Source organism: Colletotrichum phormii, assembly GCF_030913505.1.
Source record: "Colletotrichum phormii strain CBS 102054 chromosome Unknown BDP81scaffold_24, whole genome shotgun sequence".
NCBI lineage: Eukaryota > Fungi > Ascomycota > Sordariomycetes > Glomerellales > Glomerellaceae > Colletotrichum > Colletotrichum phormii.
In genome coordinates this window covers 573,958-592,013 of record NW_026851466.1, presented here as the reverse complement: position 1 = coordinate 592,013, position 18,056 = coordinate 573,958, and the positions used below count along the sequence as shown (strand labels likewise).

The following is an 18,056-nucleotide window of genomic DNA, read 5'->3' as shown; positions in this document are numbered from 1 at the left end:
GGAGGTACACGACGAGAAGTAGATTTCAAGAGTAATCATAAGGTGTAATAGATTAGTAGAGTGTGTAATTGAAAGTTTTAGACTGCCATCACTATGATCCGTTGGTGGAATGAATCTCCGGCAACCCCGTTTCGCGTAGGACTCGCAATTTGGGGCTTACGCCTTAGCTTCGCCATGCTAAGTGGCTCTAGACATCACTCGTCGCATGACTATCGTGGATAGCTAGAGGGTCGGAAGGGCTTCTGACATTGTTTGAATTAAAACGCTGGTGTATAATGAGGGAATCTATGGAGTGAAGGAAGAACAACATTTTAATTGCAGCCAAATTGGCAGCCTTAGTTCTTGAAGTCGCCCTTTGTCAACTCATCCTCCAGGTCGTAGTAAACTTGGAACTCGCAGTAGCAAATCTCCGGGTCGCTCTCAACGTCAAAGTTGAACTGCGCCTCCTCATCCGTGATGGGAACCTTTGCCAAACCATTGGCGGCAGCCGCCTCGGCCAGGAGCTGCACGCGACAGCTGCGCTCCATGGAAGTGTACAGAAACGCGGCCTCGTCAACGGTGCGACCAACCGTCAATAGTCCGTGGTTTCGCAGAATGCACCCCTTGCCATTGGGACCCAAGGCCTCGGCAATCAGCTCACCCTCCTCGGGACCCAGAACGACACCGCCATAGCTATTGTAGACGCTGTGAGCATCGCCACGGAACTTGCAGGAGTCCTGGGTCAGCATCTCCAGCCTGCGTCCAAAGACTGACCAGGCCTTGCCGTGGATGCTGTGGTTGTGGCAGACGGCGTGAACGTCAGGGCGGGCCTTGTGCACGGCAGCGTGGATCAAGAAGCCAGCAGTGTTGGGAGGCTTGGTGCGGTTGCCGCCGATAACCTCACCGTCGAGGTTGACGAGGATCATGTCGCTGGCCTTGAGCAGACCAAAGTGCTTGCCGAGAGGGTTCGTCCAGAAGGCGTCGTGGTGCTCAGGGTCCCTGACGGAGATGTGGCCGCTCATGCCCTCGATGTAGTCCTCGCGGTACCAGTGGCGGAATGCGGCGGCCATGTGCTCGAGTTGCCATTGACGCTGGGAGGCGAAGTCGGGAAACTTGGGGATTCCGGCGAGAGCGACATCGCCGTGGGACATGGCCTGCAAAGGCGTCTTGTTGGCGAGCTCATGGCCATGCTTGGCGTGCGATACCTCCTTGGGGACGATGGCGGTGGCGCGGGCCTCGATGGACTCGGTGTCGCTAACAACGGCAGACGGAGCCATGGTGGGTCTTGTGATCGGTGCGCCGGTTTACGGAGTCTGAAGAAAAAAGGGTTCGGTGCGGAGAAATAAGCACACGTCTGCCAGGCCGTGGTTCTTTTGAGTGTATCTGTTTCGAGATGTGAGAGGCAGTGGCTGTATTCCGAAGAGTATTGGTGAGTCCAGGTGTATTACAGATAAAGTTGGTCTGGGGAAGTTCTACGGCCATAGAGATGGCCGATTGATAGGTAATACGCCACCTACGAAAGGCGGGAAATGTCATTCGGAAGATGTTACCCAGTGTTTGGCCGGAGCGGGGTTGCGGGTCATGATAAGGCACGACCGGGATCGCTCTTCAAAGTCAGGACCGGATACCGGAAACCGGGAAACCCGACCGGGCCGGTCCAAACTTCGGACGGCCGGACAAGGAATACACCGCATCATCCTGGGGTTTGGAAGGGGCCCCGCCTCCGCAATGGGCGGCTCAGTCGCCGATAAGAAAGGCATCTCCACGGGGACTGTAGGGCAAGTCTGAGGAGGCTGTCTGTGTCGTACTCATGATTTCGCGGCTTCGATATTCATGCTTGGTCAAACTTGGTTCAAGAGTTGAAGAGTGAGACGTGGTATGTTGAAAGAAAAACGTCGCGACAGGGTATGTTATAGCTAGTCCATGCAAATTCCATCCGCCCGTCATAAACCAAGAAAAACTCTCCTGTACAGCGACCGTCGTCGTCGTCACGCAAATGCTTTTATTTACCCGCGCGCAGCTCCCGACCGTCCGGTTCCGAACACGTCTCCGTTGCTTTCCTGGAGAATGGAGAGGAGGGTATTCCTGGCTCTGCTCAGCACATGTACCGGATGTCGCATTAGTTCGTCATTAAATAGCAGTAGTTTGCTCGCGTTTAGCAGTTGTCCGTATGTCATGTTCGTGCATCTACCGCTTGGCCTGCAATGCCTTATCCAGACACTGGATGATCTGACAAGAGTTAGCAAAAACTATGCCCAATCAGGCGGGATACAAGAAGACGAACCTCATCTCCCCAGACACCTTGGTTGCTCAGATAGCGACCCATACCTCTCACCAGCTCGAGCTGCTCCTCGACAGTCAAGCCAGTGACAGCCATTTCCATGACGTTGCCGAGATTGACTTTGTGAAGGGCGATGAAGGAATGGTAGTACATGTAGGTGAAGAAACCCATGATAAACTGGCAATCCATGCGATCCGTCATGCCGCCATGTCCCGGGATGGAGTCACCAAAGTCCTTGATCTTGAAAGTGCGCTTCAGGCCAGAAGCGAAGAAACCGCCAAAAGGTGCGATGAGAGAGGCGAAGGTGGCCAATACCAAAGTGTGCAGCTGCATGGGAGCCACGGTGAAGGAGAAGGTCTGGTGCATGTTGGGAGGCAGGAAGAACAGAGGAGGCAGGCTGTACGTCTTGGGAATGAAGACAGGGTTGCGAGTACACTCGAGACCAGTAAAGATGTTTGCGCCGAGATCCTGGGTCAATATTAGCACCTTGACGGCATCAATCTAGGAGTTGGGCAGATTACTCACATTGACGGGGCACAGGAAGAAATCGGAGCGCATCAAGACGTTGGTCAGAAGCATGCCAAATAAGATGGTGAAGGCCCAAGCGCCGACGAAACCCTCGACAGTCTTCTTGGGAGAGAGGGCGATGAGTTGAGTGCGACCAAAAGTGATGCCGCAAAGATAGGCCCAAATATCGTTGGTGATGACCATGGCGGCCGGGAGGAAGAACCAGATCATGCCCTCAAAGACGTTGTTCATGATGAAATGGGCCTGTACGACGATGAGGTACAGGGCCATATGCGTCCATGCGAACTGGGTGAATTGGAACTTGTAGTGACCGTTCTGGAGCGAAGTGACAAAGAAGACGAAGCCTAGAGAGGTTGAAAGTCAGCACATACTCGATGAACGGCATAAGACGGTTTGCTTCAGAAAACATACCAAAGATGTACAGGATGAAGCTGATGAAGCGGTGGTGGGTTGCCAAAGGCAGCAAAACCTTGTCAACCAAGACGATGTGCTTGAAGTAATAGATGACGCTCTCGCCGTAGAGGAAGTACATGGTGGTGGCCAGCCAGTACCAGTTGAGGCTCTTGGCGGAGCGCAGCTGGCGGGCGCGGCTGGGTACACTGGCGATGGCGATAACCTCCTTGAAGGAGATGATCTGGATAGCAGTCATGATGCAGATGATGTAAATGTGGCCCATGAAGAGAGCCGTGAAGAAGCCAGCAAACATGACAAAGGTCCAGAAGGTACGGGTCAGAAAGTTGGCCTTCTTCTTCTCGTAGGCGGCTCGCTTTTCCTCCTCGGGAGATTGAGGTTGCTGTGACAGGCGCATATGGTTAGCTATCTCCATGTTGCACGGGTCGCGGTGATGATCGCGTTCGCAGCCGTGGCAAGGCTGTACATGTACAGATGGTGATCTTGGATTTGGAGCTTACCTCTACAATGTTGTGCAGGGCTGCGCCAGATCTTTGCTTAGTGGGCGAACCATCTTCACTGACATCGCTGAAGCTGGAACGGCGCCCCTCACCATGACCGTTGGTCTTGTGAGGGAACTTGACGCCCCTCCGTGTGCGGGCCATCATATCTCTATTTGCGGTTCCGCAAGACTCGAGAGGACAAAAGCTTCCGGTGAGTCGGCCTCGGCGGGAGCTGCGAACCTAAGTGAGGCAGCTAGAGTCTCGCTGGTGGGAGGGAGGTCGAAGGTCGTGATAAATCGTCGCGAAGCAAAAGCGGGTGGTTCGGATGCGGCGATGGATGGAATAGTGGAAGCGGAGGGTCGGCGCAAATTAGACCGTTGGGTCGCAGGGGCAGGCGATGGAATGGCTTGTCGTCAAGTTGTCGAGACACGTCGGGGGAGCAGATTCTGGTCGAGTCCCAAGGCGTATTTGCGAGGGGTCGAGGTCGAAATCGCAGGGCGGTCGTGAGTGACGTTTTTGGCGAAGAGGATGGGAATTATCGGCGTGGATGGAGTTTTTGTTGAACCCGAGAGAGGGAACGTAAAGGCTGAGCAGAGAAGGACGGAATGGAAAGCGGGAAAGCACAAGCTGGCGCAGAATCACAAGTGGACCCACCTGGGCTCCTTCCAGCGCGACTGCGTGGTCCTGGACTCCTGGGGCGGGCAGCGGGCCCCTGCGGCTGTGTCCACGTCGATGGGACTCGGGGTGTCACGCCGCCTTGCTCCTTCTCCAATGTCTCTGGGACCGGGTGAACTTGCCCTCGAATGAAAAGAGAATATGAATAAGTGGTATCTTCGTTATTCCGTCTTTACTCTGAATTCTCTTCCTCTTTTTCTTTTTATCCTTTCTATTATTCTTCTTACTGATGAACAAGGTGCACCAGGAATTCAACTATCTTCAGAAGCTGCGGTGCCAGGGCAGCTGGTCTGGGCGAATGATGACGGTGCAAATTAGCGTAAAAGAGCTACGTCAGGCCTGCATTCTTGGCGGGGGAGGCCCTGGAGATGGGAATTGGAGTCCGCTCGCATTGCCTGCCCCCATTGCCCAACTTGTTCCCCCCGAGCGGAGATTATGTAATCCAGCTGGCCGGCAATACCGCACCTCAATGCTGAAAGTCTTGACGCCTCATTGGGCAAGTCGCTTCCGGTCTCCGGACTGCTGGTCATCTCCGTTGCGCTGCATGATCTCTCTCATTCTATTTCTTGAATGTTCTTTCTTCTCCGATGAAAATCTTTGTCATCTACTCCGTAGGTATCCAAAGGTGCTAAATTCGTATTTTACCTCAAGTCAGGCACGGGCAGGTGTAAGGTTCCATCCAATGCATACAAGGACCTTTTGCCTCTGAAAGCACAAGCTTCAAGGAGCCCCATGCACACGACGTATAGGTACCTTACGCGTATGTTTTGCAGGGCTCCGCTGGTAGAAGGACAAGAGCCCACCAAAACTGTTGAGTTGGTCAGCCAAGGGAACCCTGGAAGTGTGTTCTTAGACAATACAGAATACCTAGGTATTCGTACTACAGAGAAGGATGGCAGCATCAAATGATGCTTCAAGCTCGTGGCTCATATGGTGCTTGAGATTGGGCAAAAAAAGTCCGCCAGGGCTCCGTACTACTAAGACCGTCTCCGGCCAAGCCGAAATATCAATGTGGACGCAAGTTGACATCATTACATGCCGTCCTGTGGCTGGCCTCCTGTTTTTAACACAGCACGCTGCAAAGTCTGGCCAACGACAGCTCTCGTTAGGGTGAGGCGCGAGCTTTCGTCCGAGTTTACCAGCCACAATCACATGATGTGCCTAGAGTCGTGTGGCTTACCCTATGGACTCAAGTACGTACCTAAGGTGGCTTAATAAGTGGCTTGGTGTGGCTGACCGCGCGTCTCTCTCTCCAACGTCGCGTCTTCCATCCGTCGCGTTGAGGCCTGCGCTCCTCCAAACACTGATAAGATAAGGAAAGTCAGTGTTGCCTCATGTGGGCTGCCACTATTCCCAAGTCCAGAATTTCCCCTCAACCTCCCTGACAGGTTCCAGCGTTAATGGCTTCATGATTCACGATTCGACGCTACAAAGCGATCATGGACGAATTTCATGACGACGATTTCGATGAATTGAACGACACCACTCTCCAGGAGCTTGAAAACAATGCTATTCAATTCACACAAGCGCAAAGAAAACAAGACTCCCAGTCTCAGACTCTACCTCCCCCACATGACCCTTCCCAGGTCGAGAATTACGATGACCTCGAATTCGAAGATGACGACCTGGACGATGCCGAAGTCACCAACGAGCTTCTGCCTCCCGTCACTCGCCCTGCCGTAGACAAGACTATCTCTCAACAACAACTCCAACACCCACAGCCTCATACAGCCAGGCACCCGCCTCTTCCACCTCAACAGAGATGGAATCCTCCACCAGTGCATAATCCTCCGACCCTCTCCTCTCGGCCGCGATACCCACCCCCCGTGCCATCCTACAATGCCCCGGTAGCCTCGCAGCGATTCCAGTCCGCACACCATGCAGCTCCGTATCGACCTCCTCCGAGCCAATTTGCCCGACCAGCTCCTCCTTCGTCCACGCGCTTCAACCCTCCACAATCCCAGTCGCAGTTGCATGCGGCACCTGGCAACGATGTCGTTGCCGCACTGCAGCAACGACTCAGGGCCCTCGAGTCTGAGCTCAACTCTGCTCGCGGCGAGGCCTCAATAATACGAACAAATTCTACCAAAGCTGAACTGGACCACGCAGCCGAGGTTTCCCGCCTCAAAAAGCAGAATGCCGAACAAGCTGCGAAGCAAGAGAGGGCTGTGGAAGCTGCCATTGCTGCTGAAAGGCAGGCCACCACGGAGCTGCAATTTCTCCAAAGGGACATGAAGGATGCTTCAACCCGTCCTCGCCGCAGAGAAAACGTGCCAATGCCCGCCGCGCCAGGGACCACCACGCCTAAGAAGACTGTCAAAACTTGGGGTGTCGCGGATGGCTTCGATGACATGGACATTGCTCCAAGTCCGACCAAGACTAGAGGCAAATCCCGAGACACTGGCTCTGTTGCCATCCCATTGTCGGAGAGGACGCCCACCAAAGGCAAACGGAAACGGCCGCCAGTTGACAGTCCCGTCATGGCCTTGGAAACAGACGCCCAGGATATAATCATGATTGACGACCCTGGGATCGCCGCCATCGCAGTCCAACACCCAGGCCCGGCGCCTAACACTCTCCCCTTCGAGGTAATGCCCTCCCCATAACATGTATCGTCGAGGACTTTTTGGCTAATATTTACCGTCATAGTTTCTTCAAGTCATACTAGATCATGGCTCTTTGCATGGAGAACCACCGACTTTTGACATCTTGTCACGATACTCATACCCGTCTGACCCCAGCACGTCTTTTGCGTCCTTTATTTTCCAGCATCTTCCTCTCATGGGAACTCCGCTGAATCCGGTGCAGCTTCTGGTAGACTTTGCCCGTCTTATCATCCAGATGTGGAGCCAGTGTTTGAGCGAGACTTTCTTGCGACCTATTTGGGACCTGGCCTCGCTTCTTTCCTTCACTCTCCAGCTTCAGACCATGTCGGTGGTCCCGCAGGTCGTCAATGACTTGGTTCCCACTCTGCAACAATCTATCTTTTTGGTTGCAGAGGCTCGATTCATGAGCCAGGATGACGATGTCTCAGCCGGGGCTGACACAGAAGAAGCCCTGCAGCAGCATATCGATACCTCGTACATCCTGTCTCTACTAAACGCCTCTGCCGCAGCCTGCGCTACGACAATGTCCGAGGCTAACAGCGGTTCACAAACCAGACAAGCCGAATTTTGGCAACTGATCAATCTTGATTTGGTTCTCATCCTTCTCACACCAAAACAACGGCTGGACGACATCATTGGCATGCTTGATATGCTGTGCACCTCTACTCTCCCGGATTCCATTGGCCCCATCATCATAGGCAAAGACGCCGACGTAGCTGCTAGAATGATTATCGACAAGGTTTCTCTCAACCTGGTCGACTTACCCAGAGCAGTATCGTCTACAAGCCAGAAGCACGCTGTCAGATTCGCAGTCTTACGGACACTCATGGCCTTTGCCCGTACCCCGTATGGAGCACGACAGGTCGCGGGCCACGTCAGTGTCATACCCCGGTTAGTCACAGCTCTGGGCGAGCTTGTTGATGTTTTGTACGACCTTTCCGACTCCGTGGTGGATACCTCCAGTGGCGGTTTCTCCCCTTCACACAAGAACTTGGCCGTGGGTACTACCCCGGACGATGGCCGGAGTGGCGCCTCCTTATTGATATCTCAGATTATTCTGCTCCTCCATACCTTGGTGACAGATCCGCAGACAGCCAACGTCGCCAATATCCTCTCGAAGCTCTCCATGTCACACGGCGGCTCTCAACGGTACATCCTTTCGTTGTCACGACTTAACTTTGCGGAAGAAGATTTGGTCTACGAGCGCGCCATTGACGCGGATACTGTTGATCGAGCCCATGAGTTACTAGAAATTGCCGTGACCCCCGACGAGGGCGACAGTATCGCAGTGTCGTTTGGGGTTTGAACAATAAGCACCTCCCCTTTCAAAGGCGTATCCATTCTCCTAGTGCCCCAAGTGGCATTAGACTCTCTAGAATTCGCAGCAGACGGATGCCAGGACCCTGGGTTCCTCAAGGACAACGAATGCGGGTGTGCCAAGGGTGCCCTAATATCGTATTCGCCTTCGTTTAGTACGAAGACAACCAACAATTATATCATCACATCCGCCGTCACTGTCACATTAAACTAGTGCCGTTTTCCAGCTGGTCCTAGAGACTGAGGCGGCCAGCACACGATCGAGGCTTATGGAGAGTTGAGCAGTCTGTCGTCGCGATCTGATTTGCAGGATAGTCTCGAGACCGTCGGACTGATCATGAATCGACTTGAACCTTTTCCCGATTATGGAAACTCGGCCGAGAAAGATGAACCACAAGAATCACATTACTCTCAAGAGAGCCGTGCTCGGCTGTATGGAGAAGATCACATCCCCTTTGCGACTGGATGCAGTGAAAGCCACACCACGAGAGCTGCTCGGACCCCATGGACTAAGGATTACTCGATTCGGGTTTGCTGATCCCCAAGCTCTGCGATGGCGTCGAAACACATCGTCTACGGAGTACTTAGCTTTGTTCAGTTGAGCAGCGCTGACTAGAGATGGTGACTGGACGCGCTAGTCAGGCAAAGCCTTTGCTCTTGAGCTTAGCGCCTACCAGTCGTCGCCCAATTCAGCACGCGCCCCTGAGTCAAGAGGAAGCATCTCGTCCGATAAAGCAGCCACTGGGGGTCGTTCGTCCAAACCATGCCTGGGTCCGAGCCCGGTTCGTCCGAGCCCGGTTCGTCCGGTCTGGTGTAAAGGCGTGGGTCCAAGTCGAAGCTAGGATTTCAACAACAACAACAACAACAATAATACCACGTTCACTTTGGTGGACTTCAAGGCGGATCGGAGTCAAAGACCACCACTCGGCAAGACGAGCGGGGTGCATTGAGCATGGCATGTTTTTTTTTGGCAAGCGCCAGGAGTCGACCGTTAAACATTCATGTCGCACATGGCCGGTCAGGAACGGGTGGGCAGAAGCCACTTGTGCATCCCATAAGCTGAAGTCTCCGATGGAGGAACCCCTCCTGGAGCCCCCTCGCACCCCATCATGAACTGCATATATGATGTGACTTGATCGCACGTCCTCCCATGTAAATGTTGAAATCAAACTCTCTGTTACTTCTCTTCTCTACGTTGATGTGCTGCTGCTGATTCAGTCCAACACCGTCACGATGCATATTCTCTTCTTTTGCACCGCGCACAATTCGCTATCACAGCGTCTATACGTGGCACTCTCCAAGACACACACCGTCACCATCGAATATGCCCTCTCAGACGATGTCATGATCGAGGCGGCCAAGCTCGCCAAGCCTCATCTCATTATCTGCCCTTTCCTCACTGCCCGTGTGCCCAAAGAGATTTACGAAAACTATCTTACCCTCATCGTCCACCCTGGTCCCCCTGGAGATGCCGGTCCAAGTGCCTTGGACTGGGTGGTCATGGGTGATGATGGTACGGAGACCGACTCCGATGCCCTCATCCAGCAAGGCTCCTTGAGCGAGTCCGGCCGACCATACTGGGGTGTCACCGTTCTTCAGGCTGTCGAAGAGTTTGATGCCGGACCAGTATGGGCTTTCGAGCAGTTCCCTCTGCAAATTGACTCGCCAGCCGTCACGAAGTCGAGCCTTTATCGTGGTCCCGTTACACGAGCTGCACTTACAGCCACCCTTGCAGCCATTGAAAGAATCCAAACGGCATCTGTCCAAGCTGCTTCACCCTACACTCCTCCTCCGTCACCCGGGTTTGAGAAGTTCGCCCCGCACCATGTCACTCCGCTACTCCGAGCAAACCCTGCCTACCGCGACGCCTCTGTCACACTGCAGAAAGCCTTCCTCGGCGGAGTTACACGTCATCGGCCGCTTCTCAAGGCGGCCCAACGCGACTTCGACATTCAGTCACACACGGCTCGGGAAATATCACGGAGGATTCGATCCTCGGACTCTCAGCCAGGCTGTCTTACCAAGTTGTTTGGCCCAGGCCTATACGTTTATGGCGGCACTGTCGAGGAAGGCAATGACATCACCAGCCACACTGAGCCCGGCAAAGTGGTGGCTTGCCGGGACGATGCCGTTTGCGTTGCGACTTGCGACAAGAAAGCCATCTGGATTACCCACGTTCGCCGTGTCAAGAAGAAGACCGACACAATGCTGTGGCCCAAAGTCCCTGCTGTCTCCGGCCTGAGCGAGTTGGGCATCCTCGACAGCGACGCCATTACAGAAAACCGCATTTCTAGGGCAACCATCGACTGGTCCAGAGCCTCGCACGGCACCCAGCAGGACATATCAGTTGACTTCCAGACATTTGCCAATGCCAAGCGGGTTGCTTTCCTCTACTTCAACTTCTACAACGGCGCCATGAGCACGGATAAGTGCTCCCGCATGATTGACGCCCTTGACTTTATCGCATCCACTCATGTCGTGGAACGACCACTCAGCGCCATTGTGCTCATGGGGGGTGACGGGTACTTCAGTAACGGTGTTGCATTGAACGTTATCGAGGCTGCTGCGGACCCGGCGCTCGAGTCTTGGCTCAACATCAACCGCATTGATGACGTTGTGCACTACCTCCTTTACGATTTCCCATCACGCAACATTCTCACCGTTGCCGGCATCAGGGGCAACTGCGCAGCGGGCGGTGTCGCCATGGCTGCCGCATGCGACATTGTGCTTGCTGGCTCCGAGGTCGTCCTCAACCCAGCTTACCGTGCCATCGGCCTGCACGGTTCGGAATACCATTCCCTGTCCTACACCGGACGTTGTGGCCCAGCCGGAGCTACCAAGCTGCTGCGTGACATGACACCGCTATCACCAGCTGAAGCTCGGAGGATGGGCTTAGTTGACCACACTATCCCCGGCAACGGGGCGCTTCTCGAAACCCGCATGCGGAACCTCGTTAGGTCAATGGTCTCTTCCGAGAAGAAGCTAGCGCCGGGGCCTTGGAAGTGCAACGTGAACGTCATGCCCGCGGGCCTGGCGTCTGCTCGTGCTGAGGAGCTAGGACAGATGTCGAAAGACTTCTGGAGCGCCAGGTCGTCAAGATATCACCTTCGCCGTCGCGACTTTGTGCGCAAGGTGAAAGCGACCAAGACACCACTACGCTTTGCGACACATCGGCGAGGCACGGGAGAGCTCGACGAAGAGGAGACCAACGAATTTGACGATGTCACCGTCTATGAACGCAAGGCGAGGGCGGTACTGTTGGCTGACCAGCTGAAGGAGTACGTCGAGAGCATGGCCACGAAAGCTACACAGAAGGACGCGAGTGCTGAGAAGACTACGCGTCGCCATAAAGCTCCGATTGATATCGTGAGCAAACAGGAGGTGACGCAGGATCTGAAGCCTATGTACTCGTGCTACTACGACGTGACCGGAACGTTAGGATTCTCATGAAGGGCTGTCTGATTTAGCTAAGGGGCTGGCGTTTCTATCATGCTTAACTATTCTCATCCAATTTGTCATTCAACATATAATATCTTTTGCGACGACTTACATGGTTTCGTCTGTACAAATAATAACATATTCACTTGTACGACTGAGGAACAGAAAGCTGTTCTCCCCAGTACCTTGCCTTCGGTTTACCTCGCATGCAGCTTGCTGAACGATGCCATTACATGCAACCATCACGAACACCATCTAGAATCATCACCAGGTATGGCATGCTGATTCAAGTGACTGGCTGAATTTTAGAATTCTAGTCAAGCCCCTATCACTTCTCAAACGCTAACACAAAAGTTCCCGAACGGTCTAAAGCTCGCTCTCATTCTGTTGGTGGAGTCCCATTTAAGGCTGAACTAGTAGTCGTTTCGATCTAGCGACCGTTCAAGTGCCAAAAGTTCTCCTCTGAATCGCTAATTTGTCAATGTTCTCGAGCAAACCAACATCTTCCAGTCGCAGAGGTAGGTCTCGAAATCATCCGATTCTCTCGTGGAACGGCCCAGGCCTTTGGTCCTGGGACGAACGCTATTACTTTCGTTACCGAGTCCACGGCTTTAAGGTCGGTCATACGATAGGCTACATTTCACACCGTTCAGGTCATCGAGCCCGACATGGTGGGGTCAGCTACCGAAAAATGGCAGCACGCGGGTGCCGGATCCGGGTGGCAGTGGGATGCCATGCCGAATAGGAGCCATTTTGTTAATCATTGTCGCGAGTCACTAGCTATTGAAGTCTTTCAAAATTCGAAGAGGGCCGGCGTTTACTTGGAGGGGCTCGCAAACGCTTCCTCTCTTGGGTAATTTTCGCAAGAAGACCTCCGAGTCTGCCCCTCGTGTACTTGCTTCCAAGCTGTTAGCGTGTCGCTCTGAGATCGTCTCTATCCTGTCACCCACGTGTCTAGCCGAACAAGCATAATTAATGATCCAAATGTGAGATTTCTGTGATGTATAAGTTTCAAGCACACGAATTTTCCGGTCTATGCATGTATCAGATCATTGGTCCCAAAGACGGCGAATCGATATCTATTCAACGTGGCCACAAACTGGCGTTGATGCAGGTGAACCGCTCAATGAATGCAGGCTGCAAACAGTACGCCCCATGTTTCCCAGAGTTTCTGTGTCACAAAATGTGAGAGAACTGATATCTGACTCGTTTTTGTTCTTTCCCTCTCTGAAATCTCGTGATACTAGGCAACCAACCCCTCTTGTTACCAACACACCAAGTACTCGGCGCGTACCCCACCTCGTATTACAGCCATTCACAAGGAACAATGCTCGAACCATCTTCCCATGAGACCATGTATCAATGTCTGGGGCCAACGTAGAATCTCCATCTTTTGCTGATCTTGGGTTGTTTTCGTTTCTCTTGTGGCACCACCCGAAGCGGGCCGCATATCATACATGTGCTCAGCAGAGCTCACCTTCTGGAGAGCGGCAGTATTGCAACCTAATACACAAGAGATTTCAATAGATTCGTCTGCCGAGTTTTCTTTCGCGGAACATATGCAGACTACGTTATTTCAAAACTGGCAGCAACCTGTAAGAACTCGTCAGCCCTTTCGAACGCAAGATTCAGTAAAGTTACTCACCACCTACTTATAATCACAATTTGCCTTGCTATTGTTTCGAACCTCTGCGGCGTACCGTTAGAAACGTCAAGGAAAGGGGTCTCTTCGGGGCTGACTTGGTCTATGTGTGTGCGGGTCTTCAATCTGCCGGAACCTCCAACTAATACGTGGTATTCTCAAGGCCACTACAGACTGCAGAAAATATGGCATTCGAAGGAGAGTCTAGTGGCCGTTATGGGAAGGCTACAAGATACAGCCGCATCGACATTGATAACATGGTGATCGTAGGATAGTGTTTCGGAGGTCTAGAACGTGGCTAGCTTTGGTCCTCAAAGCCGACACTACCGGGACAGTCGTTGACAACATAGTTACTATTCCCGTCTCTGAGTCGTTCTGAGTCGTCGACGGCAGGTCGAGAGATCGATCCAGGCTTTCCAGGGATTAGGAAGCCACATTTCTTGAATAGTCGCTGCCTTTAGGGGCCGATCCGCGCTTCGCTCACGTCCCTGGTTCTTGCTAAATATAATAGGGTGGATCGAGCTCTTGGAAGCATAGCAACCAGGCGATATTATGAAAAGACGGAGGACATGGCCCGCAGATTGGACGCACAAACCCCGTATCCCGTCGTGCCCGTCAAGCCCACGAATGCTCCCGTTCCACGGAGCAGCCACAAAAAGCCTCGACAGAGCCACATATGAAACGCCGAACGGGCTAGCCGGATGACACCAAGCCCAGATCGTTCTTTTAATGTTTTCGAATCGGTCCTCATGACATCATCAACAAAACGTGTGAAACTGTCTTTCAGTCCCTGGTTCAATGGAGCCAGCGGCCGCCAGTCATGTCGCGATTCATTATCTTGAAGGTGTAAATCATGGCGCTAAGAGACCAAGCTTTGCGGAGATCCCACACCACCCGCATCACAGAACGCGGCATGCAGATCCGGATGTGGGGGCTGGAATATGGGAAAGCCAATTGGGACTTTGTTGCTTATCTGAATGGATCGCCGGAATGTCTTCAGGCTTCAAGTTCAATGAGGACGATCTGGGGTATCATGGAGGATAAGTACAGGCAGGCCCCGCAACTCGCCTGGGATGGCGCGATGTCAAACCTGACTCCCCACAATCAAGACTCACATCAAAAGTACCTACGATGAATGAATTGAACATCAAGAGCGGTCGGCGAGTGTCATTTGGGAGAGGCGGGGCTGGCAACATACGTGAGCTTCTCCTCGTTCGTGATGACCATCACCCATGGCTGACATGCACCAACCCAGGTCATTACGCAGATGCCAGACTGGTTGAGGAGGAGCCATCTGTTGCAGTGCGTCGGCGAAGCAGTGTTTGGAGTACTTCCTCATCAGACTCATCACACAGAGGGTTAAGTCTCGTTCACAGCGTACGAGATGTATTCAGGAGGAAATCATTAGACGACACACCCGAAGAACCTCTGACCGATGGAACTAGGAGGAAAAGCACACATTGATCAGCTGCGGATGAAGGATCGAGCTGTCAACTGTGAGATGCCCCCGGAGACTCAATGGATTATGGATTGAGTGAGGTTGGATATTTGATCGCGATGAAAGCGGTGGTATTCTTGTAGACATTTACTATTGGTTTTTGACAAGGAAGCTCTCGTCGGCCTGATAGAGTCAATTTCGCAAAGAGGGCTATGACTGTATATATACACGAGCAGGAGAGCATCTTTCAGAACATTCCCCGCGTACAACCTAATGTAACAATATTTGAGACGCGTCTCATTTACACGATGCGACATGGAGACAACTTGGCCCGCAGTCCGCTTTCAACACCCTGGGAGTCCGGTCACGGTGTCTGCCAAAGTCCACCGGCCTGTACAGCTAGTAGTCGTTACATTCCCAGCAGCTAGATCAAAGTTCTGGAAATTAATGTCGTGACACGGGAACCTTTGACTACAAGTCAGGCTGACTCGGTTCGTCGTGCCGGATAGCGTCCCGGTGATATTGGCGAAGACAACATTTGATATCTCCATGTTGCTCGTACCGGCATATGACCCATTGTCGCCATTGGTTTGGTAAATGGAAGGGGCATGATTCACCCTATCGTAGCGAACATTTGAGAAGAAAGCGTTGCGAATTCGGCCCCAACCGCCGCCGCGGGGTTCTCCTGCGCTCTCGTAGTTGTCTTGAGGCACGAGTTCTCCGATCCACGTTTTGAGATAGATCCCGTAGCGCAAATCGACCGGCCCACGTTTGAGCTGACACTTCTCGTTTAGTCATGCGTCTTTAAGAAGGCTTTGGTAGGTCGGTCTCACCAGTAAATCGTCCATAACAATATCTTCTACGCTGCAGTCCTCGAGGTACTGACCCAAGCTTCCAATCGCAATACCGTTGCCACCGTTGCAGATGACGCCTTCCAAGGTAACATTGTACGATCGGGGCTTGATGGCAACGCAGTCATCTCCGCCGGTGTAATTGAAGCCCTTGACGCGAACATTATGTACATCCATTGTGTCTACAAATTTCTCGTTAGTAGTAGATTCAGCTGACCTCGGCAGGATCGCTGCTTACCAAAACCATCTGTGTTTTGAACCCAGTTGTATCGAGATGGTGCTTTTGTAGAAGTAGCATTGACAGAGATATTCTCGAAGTACATATCCGTTCCGTTCATGATGTTGTAGGCCCAAAATTGGGGCTGTTTTATGTAAAAGTTCTTGACTGTCACATCACTGACGTTCCAAAGAACGAATGGCTATGCCGAATGACATCAGCTTAGTATCCAAAAATGAGCATGCAAGAAGGCATATTAATACCATGGGACGGCCTTCAACTGTGGCACCCTTTTCGGCGGTATACCATGCGTCCCCGTTTCCGTGGATACCGCCAGTTCCATAACCATTGATACGAATCCCATCACCAGAGAGCACGAAGCCAGCACGGTGGTTTTGGTAGAAGATGAAATAGCCATCGGATCTCCAGAAAGTGATGTTGTCAGAGAACTGCCAAGGTCAGCGTCCGGTAAGGAAACCATTCTCGGACTGGAGGTGCTTTCTTCTTACAGTCCATTCTCCCCGCCATTGAATATCCACGTCATGGACGAGGGGGTTAAGCTTTCTATCGATCCAGTAGTTCTCGCCTTCGGGGAATATGACGATTCCAGATGTGCCACAAACAGTAAAAGCTTCCAATATGTTGTCCACGTCGCTAACCTTGTCGCCATTGGCGGTCACTGTGCATTGTGGCCGCCCCTGAGCATCAGCAACTGCAACTCCAGCGGCGTTTGCGACATTGAGGAATCCATAGAAGATGAGGAGGAGAAAGGCAATAATAGTCTTTGGGCTGAATGACGCCATGTTCAAGAGTATGAGGTTCTTTTGGTTTCTTTATGAGTTATGCAACGATAACATCAATGAGTTGATCATTGAGTAGTATCACAAAGCGAGGTAGCAAGTGGAAGACTTGTATGGTAGAAAGTGGCTTGATTCCTCTAAGTGGAAGACCCGTATGAGGGTCCTATCTATATACCGTACAAGACGGGTAATCGGCTTGTGGAAAGCGGTATCGTACGGCAGTAACCGGCAGCGCCACGTGTGGCGCTGCGACAAGTAGGCTTTATATCATGTTGATCCCTTGCTTGTAGTGCTTCATCGACGATTCACCCCCAATTGTCTTCAGCTGCAATGGACTCACTACGGTGCCCATCTCGTCATTGATGATGCCCCGAAGTATAAGCATTACCCCTAAATCACGTAGACGGCGCTTGATCCCGCAGAAAGCTCGTCAACGAATTCCGCGAAATGCCATTCAGAAAATGGCACAACATCAACATCGGGCGAAGGCCGCATATCTCGGACAAAAGAATAAATATGCACCAATCCCGTCACATACTTGGCAGAACTTGAGCTTTCCTTCTGTCCGATGTCCCCAAGCCTACCTACCTAATACTGACAGGCCAGCTAGCCCGGCTGCTGATCACTTTCCCGCGACCCCGCATGTTGAGCACAACTTGATTCAAATGAGCCCCGGTCGCCGGGATATAGGTTCCGCTCGGTATAGCTTGTGACGACAGCGTAAGCCATCAAGAATTTGACTGTCTACCTGCGTAGGCCAACTTTCGAAGTAACAACAGACCTTAATTAGATCTGTAAAGGAGAATTGCCCGAGAACCTGTTCGAAAGTATTCTTTTTTCTGAAGAGCGTTTGAGAGTTTATTTATTGCCAGGTTTCCTGACTCTATATTTTGAATCAGTTTTCCGGGGCAGCTGAGCTATGCACCGCTGGATATTTGACTGAGGCGCTGACTCTGCGTTTAATGCATTAATTTTCACTAATGGAGATAGAGCGTAATGTAGTCCTCCTCTATAGACTGGCCTTCCTTGCACAATTATCGGTCTCTGAAAGTGTGAGATGCGCGAAATATCTTCTAATTGTAAAGTACCTAAGATGACAAGACCTAGGTCGCTCGCATGGGATCATGCAGACGAATCAGGCGGACAAGACACCTGGCTCTAGTGAAATAGGGCACATGTATTACGGCTGAAACATGTAACGCAGTAATTTAGCTTTGGAAAAGCTTTAGAATAACTCTTTCACAAGGATATGCCGTTTTGATGTTTCCTTGAAATTTGCACTCACGGAGCCTGGTGCTCAATTGCACACTTTTGAGTAACAGCTTAGGAAACTAACGCTATGGATTCCAGCTCGGATGATCTCAGTCAAATTGTCTCTCATGATATCGACC

General features: G+C 52.2%; 5 protein-coding genes across 5 annotated transcripts; 2 read left to right on the top strand and 3 right to left on the bottom strand.

The window, feature by feature from the left end:
- Window positions 1-185: 185 nt before the first annotated feature.
- BDP81DRAFT_437780 (class II aldolase and Adducin domain-containing protein) lies at window positions 186-1,541 on the bottom strand. Its single transcript, XM_060591263.1, has one exon. It carries the CDS (start codon window positions 1,254-1,256, stop codon window positions 336-338), a length of 921 nt encoding a protein of 306 aa, XP_060440544.1. The 5' UTR covers window positions 1,257-1,541; the 3' UTR covers window positions 186-335.
- Window positions 1,542-1,952: 411 nt separating this feature from the next.
- BDP81DRAFT_110553 (cytidylyltransferase) lies at window positions 1,953-3,970 on the bottom strand. The gene is made up of 5 exons (XM_060581474.1): window positions 3,700-3,970; window positions 3,200-3,581; window positions 2,786-3,132; window positions 2,264-2,728; window positions 1,953-2,208 (listed from the first exon to the last, which is right to left on the bottom strand). Exons 1-5 carry the CDS (start codon window positions 3,844-3,846, stop codon window positions 2,167-2,169), a joined length of 1,383 nt encoding a protein of 460 aa, XP_060440543.1. The 5' UTR covers window positions 3,847-3,970; the 3' UTR covers window positions 1,953-2,166.
- Window positions 3,971-5,795: 1,825 nt separating this feature from the next.
- BDP81DRAFT_398617 (DNA repair protein Rad26) lies at window positions 5,796-8,268 on the top strand (the record flags this gene model as incomplete). Its single annotated transcript, XM_060588486.1, has 2 exons — window positions 5,796-6,944; window positions 7,006-8,268. The coding sequence occupies 2 exons, from the start codon at window positions 5,796-5,798 to the stop codon at window positions 8,266-8,268; spliced, it is 2,412 nt and encodes an 803-aa protein (XP_060440542.1).
- A 1,244-nt stretch (window positions 8,269-9,512) lies between these two features.
- BDP81DRAFT_330212 (formyl transferase domain-containing protein) lies at window positions 9,513-11,729 on the top strand (the record flags this gene model as incomplete). The annotated part of the gene is made up of 1 exon (XM_060585382.1): window positions 9,513-11,729. One exon carries the CDS (start codon window positions 9,513-9,515, stop codon window positions 11,727-11,729), a length of 2,217 nt encoding a protein of 738 aa, XP_060440541.1.
- Window positions 11,730-15,141: 3,412 nt separating this feature from the next.
- BDP81DRAFT_464667 (polygalacturonase) lies at window positions 15,142-16,668 on the bottom strand (the record flags this gene model as incomplete). Its single annotated transcript, XM_060594175.1, has 5 exons — window positions 15,142-15,573; window positions 15,631-15,830; window positions 15,887-16,067; window positions 16,129-16,314; window positions 16,375-16,668. 5 exons carry the CDS (start codon window positions 16,666-16,668, stop codon window positions 15,142-15,144), a joined length of 1,293 nt encoding a protein of 430 aa, XP_060440540.1.
- Between the last annotated feature and the right edge of the window lie 1,388 nt (window positions 16,669-18,056).

Excerpts from the sequence above, each read along its gene's own strand:
- BDP81DRAFT_437780 (XM_060591263.1), bottom strand. The coding sequence starts at position 1,256 with ATGGCTCCGTCTGCCGTTGTTAGCGACACCGAGTCCATCGAGGCCCGC.
- BDP81DRAFT_110553 (XM_060581474.1), bottom strand. The coding sequence starts at position 3,846 with ATGATGGCCCGCACACGGAGGGGCGTCAAGTTCCCTCACAAGACCAAC. Across the intron at positions 3,133-3,199 it reads CTTCATCCTGTACATCTTTG|GCTTCGTCTTCTTTGTCACT; the intron begins GTATGTTTTCTG and ends CAACCTCTCTAG. Across the intron at positions 2,209-2,263 it reads AAGGTGTCTGGGGAGATGAG|ATCATCCAGTGTCTGGATAA; the intron begins GTTCGTCTTCTT and ends AACTCTTGTCAG.